The sequence below is a fragment of the Aplysia californica genome, unplaced genomic scaffold (genome assembly GCF_000002075.1).
Source record: "Aplysia californica isolate F4 #8 unplaced genomic scaffold, AplCal3.0 scaffold01265, whole genome shotgun sequence".
NCBI classification, from domain to species: Eukaryota; Metazoa; Mollusca; class Gastropoda; order Aplysiida; family Aplysiidae; genus Aplysia; species Aplysia californica.
In genome coordinates this window covers 43536-53017 of record NW_004798535.1, presented here as the reverse complement: position 1 = coordinate 53017, position 9482 = coordinate 43536, and the positions used below count along the sequence as shown (strand labels likewise).

Here is a 9482-nt window from a genome sequence, read left to right as displayed (position 1 = left end):
GGAGGAGGAGGAGGAGGAGGAGGAGGAGGAATCATAGCTAAGTAAGAGAAAACGACGATTTCTTCTACATTCAATAAGAACTGTAAGTTATTTATACTGAAATCCCTCTATAGAGGTGGGGAATATAGAAGAAAAGGTAGTTCACGAGCTCTGCTGAAAATAATATGCTCGGCTATGATGAATTTGGTTCGAATTCCTTGCGACGGAGGAAGCAGAGGAAAGGGCACTCTGTTAGTTCTGTTAAAATATACCGGGCTATATTGCTGGCCACCTTTGTTCGAATACCTTTCGAGACATTCTTGATTTTGGTTTTGGTGGGAGTTTTCATCACATCCCCCTGTACTGTTGGAGATAAACATAAAATCAGAGTTCTTGCTTTTTTAATGGCTGCTTACTGCTGAATTAAAGAGTCGGTACAGTGTCTCAAATATCTAGATCTCACTGGTAATATTAATAGAAAACGAGCCAGGGATAGACCCAGAGCAACCGACTAAGAAAGTCTAAACAGATGGGAAATGAAGAAAGATAGTAAAATTTTTTAAGCTTCCATGCAGAGAGATAAATGGAGAACAGTGATCGTCGACGTCTGTCGCAGATCTGACACTTGATGGCGATGAGAGGGCTGGAGTCTATTCGGCCTCCAATGTCCGACAGTTAGGGCGCAACGTTGTCTCTGGGATTGGCGTCTTGCTAATGAAGAGTTTACACTTACATAAACTGATAAAATGGTAATTGCATGGGTAAAAGACCCCGTTCAATACCGTTAAGTTGTTTTTTTTCTTTTTAGAGGTTCGACGTTTGAGTTAACTAATGTCAATCCCCGACAATACCAAGCATAATCGCCAAGGTAGTTTGAAACAGCTCAGCTACTCGGGTAAAATAAGGTCTCCGTATATATACGAATAATATAAGAACTATGCTTATCTGTACCATAGTCCAGTATGATACCAGCTCTGCTTCGGGAGCGTACAAAGCATTGCCGTAAAGCTTTTATCTCTATTTCATTGCCACCTCTTGAGTGAAGGCAATGAAAAAATGACAAGTGTTTATTTTTTGTTTGTTTACGTATGGGTTCCAAACGTCCTTTTCAAAGCTGCAAGACCATACAAAAGACTGGCTCTGAGAATCTAACCTCAATCTGAGATAGGAATGAGCCAAATGGACGGGAAGTTTTAAAGACTTCCAAAGCAAGCCAATTTCAAAACTGCTTCTTTGGTTACTTGAAACAGGTTCGTCCGTAGTCTATTTCAGCAAGATACCGATTTCTACTAAATTAATTATGAAGTGCCCCATTGCTCGCTGCGTCGACGCCAGTGTGACGCAAAATTTGGTGCAAAACGACTTTATATCCCCCGGTCAGACTTGTTCATCTTTCTGTGTCGAGAAGTTAAAAGCCATTGTTATACAAAAGAGGGCCCACTGTTAGCTCAGTTGGTATTATGCTGGACTACAAAGTGGGTGTCCTTGGTGCGAATCCCCAAAGGAGCGTTCTGAACTAGATTGTTTCAGGAAGTCTTTAAGTCTCTCCGCCCACTGGACCCCGTTTTATCAGAGATGGACTTTAAAGTCAAAGGTCCCATCTCGTAACTAAACTCACTCTTATCTGTTTTTACTTTTGTTTGTGCATTAGTATGTCTGTGTGTCATTTTGTTGCAGTCCTTAATGACGTGTAACCGACCCAGAAAGGCTGATCTGTGTGCATTGTTGTTTGCCCGTGGGTCTGTTCGTTTGTCTGTTTGTTACTGCACGTACTGATGTGTTATCGAATCCGCACAAAGGCTGATGATATGTGTATAGGAGGGGAACAAGGAGTTGAGGGGGGGGGGAGAGTGAGAGAGAAACTTGGCAGAGACACAGGTAGGAACAGGACGTGCCGAAATGTGGAAGAATCATGGAGAAACAGACTGAAGAGATAAAAACAAAATCCCAAAGAGCTGAGAGCGGGGAGAGGCACTGTTAAAAAAATAAAGATTAACGAGTGAGTGTGTTTGAGGTTAGAGACAAGGTATGAACTAAGAAGAAAGAGGGAAGGGAGATTTGGAAAAAAGAGAGAGAGGAGGGGGAGGGGAAAGAGGGGAGGGGAAAGGAGAGAAACTGGGAAGGAGGCGGACCGTTAGTGTGTTGCCATCTTTGACTCACACCGGCGCGCGTGTTTCCCGCGGAACTACCCCTGTGCGCATGCGTAGAGGTGTGTGCGAGACAGAACATGTATATATACAGAAAGAGTGGGTATTTAAGGAATTTGTAGTGTAGGTTCCAGCAGTCTTACCTGTGTGACGCCTGCAGTCCCCTCACGCGAACCCTGCTCTCACCCGCTCACTCACTCCCCTCACGCACGCGCGCGCACGAGCGGTAGAAGAACAAAAAGAGGCTGACTCCCAAGCAGTCCTCCACTCCTTTTCGACTTTCTATTTAGCCCGATCGCTCCATTCCCTGTTGGCCTCTGTAGTCACAGTGCTGTGAGCTACCGAGAGTGATATCTTCATCCCAAACCTTTGTTGTTGAGCAGCGAACGCCCCAAGGGTTCTACAGCCGTCATCATGGACTTCGACTCAGATGTTTCCGTGGTCAGAAAAGTGTCCAGAACATACAATGTCTACCGAGGCACCTCCCCCACCACACAGAACAGAATGGAGGTTAGTGTTGTGTCCACCCTCGCACTATAATAATCATGCTCGTTTCTGCCAAAGAGGGTCTTTCTTTCATTCGACTGTTTTGTCAAATTTCTATCTTTCTTTCTTGCTCGTTTAACGATTTCTCTCAGTGTACATCGAATGAGCTGCTGTTGTATTGTCTATATTGATGGTTTTCGCTGTTAACATTTTTCTGCTTTTTTAAAGCTCTTGTCTCAAAGGAGATGTTTGCATGACATTCAAAAGGGAAAATAAAATCAATCTTCAAGAAGTAAACCTAAACATAAAATGCTATAAATCAAGAAATTGTACACCATCTTCTCAATATGCAGTAAAATGTCATGCTCTGTTAATATGCAATGAATCCTTTCCAAAGTCATGCAAAACTTTCCATATGAAGACATTACAGATTAGTGCAAGATTCAAGTAATCAATATTTTCTAGCTCTGTAGAAGATGCATTGAGCTGTTATGAAACGTTTTACTTCTTCGGCTTCAAAGTTCGAAAACCTGAAAACACATTTTGGAACAGACTTTCGATATGAAATAACAGACTCGCTGAAGATAAAAACATTTCATTGAAAAGCTCCGTCATTATTGTTGCATTGATCTATATGTCTGTGCCTGTGCTAAGTCAGACGTGTACTAAGTTTCGAATGCTTTAGCTATGATATGCTACTGTTTTTTCTTATATATTCTAGAAGACAACACATACTAAGTTTCCAATGCTTTCGCTAAGGACTCGCTGTTTGTCTTAGCTCAGCTTACATTGTCTCTATCTCTCTGCGCCAACCAACAAGCTTTACATTTCCTGCAAATGTGGCGTCTAGTGGACACCTGTGACGTCACAGCTGTCCCTAGACCGAAGGTGGCCTACATCTAATCATGCGCTTCGCTCTTTGCTAAAGCAGCAATATTACCACAACAACATCTCATTAAAATGGAAGCTCTTTTAAATAACAGCCTGGCTCTGTGAGGTTTGCAATGCCAGCCAGCTAGATGCAATTTTTGAGATAACTTCGTGTGATGATGATAATAATAATAATATACTATGATGCTCTCTATGGCTTGTTCTCCTTTCCTGCCGGTGGATATGATCCGCTACTACTAACGCCTGCACTCTAGCCTTGTGCGTGAGTTCTTCAATGTGGTGCTTTGTTATGCTTCGTGTTTCGCCTTCGCTGGATACGCTGCTCATGGACTTACCTCTCTTGGACGTTTGTGCTTCGCTTTGGATTCTCTGGACTTTATCTTGACCATCGATGATGACGATGACGATGGTGGTGACGTCATACGCTGTGCCGGAGTAATGACCAGTGTCCTGTTTCTGTCGCCTGGCCTTCATGTATTGGATAACGACTGCGTTGTGTTAGAGCTATAGGGGCGTAATTCCTTCAGATCAGACAATGTTTGTTTACTGCTCAAGTGGTTTCGTTCTTGAAATAGTAAAATGTATAATATAGACGTAGTCTTCTTATCTTTTATGAGAGGTCTTAGCTTCAGGGGAAGGGCTGGGAGAGATGTGTTTGTGAGTAACCTTGTCAGTAGAAAAACTAGGCTGGACACCCCAACCCCCAAAACAGTCTTCACCAGCTATATTGTGATCTCTATGAGTATAAATTGGCTTATAGAACTGCAGATATTATAGAAAGTACAAGTAGTAAATTGTGAACTGGGGTCGATGTTGTGGGGAGGGGCTGATAGTAGGGGAGGGGGGGTGTTCGAACAAAGAAAGGGGAAGAGTCCAAACCGTTGAATCTGGAAGATTCTATTCCTTTACAGCTCAACTTTGTTGAATCAAATTTAAATGAAAGATTATGATTTAACTTAAATATCTAAGTCAATTAGGAAAAGATATTTAGACCGTAAACAGGTTATGGCGAGATAAAAATCAGGACATGAGAACAACACTTCTTTGCTTCTCTAAGGGATGTAGAAATAAAATCTAGATAATATATTTTCTCCCCTTCCTGGAAACTAGATAAGAACACACTCATTATTGTAGAAGAGGGAGGAGTGGTAGGGTAGGAACTGGGAAAGAGACTGTAAAAAGAACTGAAAGAGAGAGAGAGGGTGGTTGAGAGGGAGAAGGAGGAAAATGGGTACGGAGGAAGGGGAAAGAGAGACAGAGAGAGAGAGAGAGAGAGAGAGAGAGAGAGAGAGAGAGAGAGAGAGAGAGAGAGAGAGAGAGAGAGAGATGCGGTCAAGATAGACCTGGGAGAGAGGTAGATTGAGATAGCAGCTTCCGTGAGAGCTATTCATGGCTCCAGAGAGCCCAGCCCAAAAATTCCACTCGCACCTTTATGCACACGTCAGGTAGATGATAACAGAGCGCTGGTTCTCCTGATACCTCGCTAGGGTTAGAAAGACCTAGTCTAACCGACGATGAAAACAACAACCCTTGACCTCCCACCCCACCCCACCCCACCTTTCCATCCCATGTTTCTTTATCTCTATCCACCCGACCATCTCGCTCCGTGAACATCATTTCTGACTCACCTTTTAGGGGGGGCCAAAGAAACTTCAGACAAGGATTATCTTATCTCTGCAGTGCCAGAGATGCTTGGGGGAGCGCAGTGAGATACTGAATATTCATGCTCGCGATAAATCCCTCAGATGACCAGGTCTAGAATTTCACTACCACGCGTGATTTCTTTCTCTAAGCGTGTTCCCCTTTAAGACAGGTTCGCACTTTAAAGCAAGTGCTTTAAATGGGACAACAGCTGTATCTTTTCAGAATGTCAGAACCGAATCAAATGTTTCTGAGAGACTGCTGTTTACTTGAGATTTGTGGAGGTTAGAAGATGATACTGCTCAGTTTCAAAGGGCATCACTGGGAATGAGGGGTCAGGCTTCTCTGGGGTGGAAAACAAGAATATAACGTTAAGACATAGAAACAACATCGGAATTTAATCCAATTGACTAAACCCAGACTTCAGCCGAGTACCAAAATTCTAAATCATTTTTCTCCAGAAAACAAATACGATCCCACAAGTAAAACGTATTACTTCCCCAGAAGTGATATCATCTAAGTTTGTTATTATGTATTCCTTTTAAGAAGAACCTCTGCTCCAACAAAACCAGATTTCACTAACCTTTGTTTATATACTTATTAATTTTCTGCAAAGACTGTTTCATAACGTCGCCCACATTCCTCTGGTGTAGAATTACAACCGCCCACTATGGATTGCAGAGTGTTTAGAGTTTAGTCGTGTTCAAGCTGTTATGTTCAGACAGCCTCGCTCGGGGTGGGCTAGGTTGGACAGGGCTGGGGTGGGGTTGGCCGGGCTAGGGAGGGGTTTAAGATACGGTGGATGAGTAGTAGCAGTAGCTTCTCTGACTGGCAGCAACATAAACATGTCGAGGGGAGAGCGAGGGGGTGGGAGCTTGTCTATGGGTAGGTGAAGCAGAATAAAGAGAAGTCTTGTAGTGGGCGCAGGGTGATGAAGGAAAGATAATAAAATAGCCATGAGTAATTTACTCTGGTTTTGGAGCGCGAGGGTAAGAGAGAGAGAGAGAGAGAGAGAGAGAGAGAGAGAGAGAGAGAGAGAGAGAGAGAGAGGGAGAGAGAGTGAGAAGGGGGAGTGTGGAGAGGGGAGTAGGTGGGGTTTGTAAAAGTGTTTGTTTTTGTGAAGTGAAAAGTTTAAAAAATTCCCTCCAACAGTGGATAGCTTGCTGGCGTCAGCAGTTACGTTAGCGCAAGGAGTAGATTATATTGCCTTTGGGAGTATAGATCATTTGAAAATGTTGAATATTCTTGTAGAAAAGTTATTAGAAAATTCTCAGACAAGGAGATTCACAAATAATGACTTAGAATAAGCGTACAAATATATCAGACTATCTACGCAATCCAAGATCTGCTTGCATTCTAGTAAATATGTACGTACACACATACCACGTACACACACACACACACACACACACACACACACACACACACACACACACACACACACTCACACAAACAACCTCATAACAAAGCACACACACACATACACCCACACACACACATGCACACGTAAACACACACATACACACACACACATACACATACACACGTACACACACTCAGACAAATAACCACACACAAGCACAAACACACACATGCACAAACACACACACACACACACACACACACACACACTCACACACAAACAAAAACACACAAATGCACACACTTGCACAAACAAACATACACACAAACAACTGCACAGATCTATAGACTTATTTATCTATTTCTGCTGAGTCCGATAGTTCTGTTTCGCTGAGTCGTCACGTCACGCCACGGCACCTAGATCTAGTCGCGGTCTCGGTTCCAACAATTTACCTGCGCGCGCACTTCCATTTGGCCAGGTGACAAAAATGCCGAGAGAGATTTCTCCTCCCCTGATTTTTCTTTTCTTCTTCGCGGGCTTTCCTGGGCTGCTTCCCATCGCGGGGCATGATGGGAACATAAACCGACAGGTTTTACAGCCTCCTGTCTGGAAGGAAATGGAAGAATTTGTTAAAGAGACTTTAAGAACAAACAAGGCTACTTTGTGGTTAAACAATTCGCATACTTCAACATGACTTCAGATTCAGAAGATAGCACGTCTTGCTTCTAGGAGCTTGCCAATACTTATGTTCTACATGCCACTTTATATTCTTACATTTTAGGGTGAACTTAGGCTATTACTGTATAATATCATGTTAAGCTAGAGGGTTTTAGTGTAGTTTTAGTAGAGTTTTTTTACGGCACTCGCAACCGCATAATGTCATATAAGCGTCATCTATAGGTTTGGAAGCCTGTACTGTTTTGCACTACATATGATAATCATCCATGTAAATACAAAAGAGAAAAGAAATTATTGATTTCATTAACAGAAACGTGTTGTTTTACGGGTAGAAATAACGTATCCCCGTTTAATTAAGAAAATAAAAATATAATCTAAACCTGTATTGTCACTTACGTTATGCAGAAGGAAGGTCAATAGGCTGGTATTTAAAAAACTATTTTCAGACGCTTCATATATTTACGACACAACAGTTGTGTTTGTGCAAGTGCCAAAAGCAGTTTATATAGTGCTAGACTCAACAAATGTCCTGGGGTTATATCTAACCTAGCCTAGGTTCTGTTACGATGGAAGACTTGTTTTTTTTCACCCAGACACTAATGTACTTCAATCATTTTCTAGATCCAGTACAAAACATTTAGGTGAATAAGGCTTTCATAATTATGTACAAGCATTCAGCTTAGAAAAATCTCGACATTCTCCCATCGCATCGCCCACGTAAAGATTTTCTTCTTGTGGGGGGTGTTATTCCCCTGAGGTTCCATTCCACCCAAGTGCTAGGATACGCTCCACTCACTACCCGCGTGCAGCACGCCCCTAGGTTACGTTTCCACTTGCATAACGCGCTCAACCTTTTCTTCCTGGCACCTCTCCAGGGCACAGATTGTGCTGCAGTCTTAGGCTGCTGCACCTGATAGCTCAGTACCCCCCCTACCCCACCCCACCCCCATCTCTCCAACCCGACTTCCAAAACCTCACCTTCAGCTACCTACCCCTCTTGATTGAAAGTTTACCTGGAGAAGCATTTGCTGTCAACAAAATACTTTAACCCCAGAGAGAAAGGCTGTCATCTTCTCGGCTAGCCAATCTTAGCTTCGAACAAGGTATGACAACAGTCCCAAGAGAGTTGATCGCTGCATCTCATGCGGTGTCAGTGGTCTAGTAGTTAGGTTCTCGAACTCTCAACCGTAAGGTCGTGGGTTCGCATCCCACCAGGGGTTCGACATTATGTCCTTGGGGAATACACTTTACACGAACTTTCTCCACGTCTCCCAAGGTATGGTGTACACATATTATTTCCAGAATTCTGAACTTATTTTAGGACCCCCCCCCCCCTAAAAAAAAAAATCGACGTGTACCCCCCACACCCCAGTCCCCTTGAAAAATTGAAAATCCTATCCAAAGTTATTTTTACTTTATCACGATATCTTCAAACAGACATTTCAAAAAGCCGTATCTCTAAATATCTACCTATAAAAATTGCCAGGTAGTTTTATGACCCAGTAACAAGCCACATCATTTTGTCTCATGGAAACAGATAGGTAACGTTGCCGTCTTTCTGTCTGTATCTTGCAAGAGTTACTCCTGAGTATTTCAGATAAAATCAGAAGACCGAGAGAAGAAAATCATGGTAAAATTCTTCAGACTGTAACGGAAGATGTTTTCTTATCAGATTAAATGTCAGGAGTCCAAGCTCCCCACAAAGTAAACCGCGTTTTACACAGCAGCACTTTGCACAATAATATATTTTGTTTTGTTTTTCTAGTCTCCCCCTCCCCCCCCCCCCCAAAAAAAAAATCTCGGTGGAAGCTGGGTGTGTACTTTGAGATTTTACTTCGGTTCTTTCTATCCTACTGAAAAGGCAAGGATTAGATCTAGTCTGGGTTACACATCTTCTACCTGGATGAGCACAGCCTGTGCCAAGTTTTACCTGTGTGAGTGTGAGTGAGTGTGTATGCGCGTGTGTTTGTGTTTGTGTGAATGCGTGAGTGTCTCTGTGTGGGTGTGTGGGTGTGTGTGTGTCAGTGGTGTAGGCGTCTTGCAGCTCACTTGGCCCTGAGCCTACCTTCCCGGGGCTGTGTCTTACCTGTGCTCACAACAGCGCAGGTGAGAGGGAGGCGAAGGGGTAGGTTGGGTGGTGTGGGGGTAGGGAAAGAAAGGTAGGTGCAGCAGGCGTGTATGCGATCTTTGGCTTACCTGTTGTCATACAGAAATAGGGGAGGGTAGGGGTGAAGGGCAAAGGAGTGGAGGTTATTGGTGGGGGTGGCGGAAGAAAGGGATTGGGGATGTGACGAGGG

General features: G+C 43.3%; 1 protein-coding gene across 1 annotated transcript in view; it reads left to right on the top strand.

Annotated features, from left to right (window-relative positions):
• Positions 1 to 2246: 2246 nt before the first annotated feature.
• The window catches only part of LOC101848864 (paramyosin), a gene marked incomplete in the record, with an annotated part of 33887 nt that continues 26651 nt past the window's right edge, over positions 2247 to 9482 (top strand). The window contains 1 exon segment of the mRNA XM_035973475.1: positions 2247 to 2636. Coding sequence (XP_035829368.1) covers positions 2541 to 2636 — 96 coding nt within the window.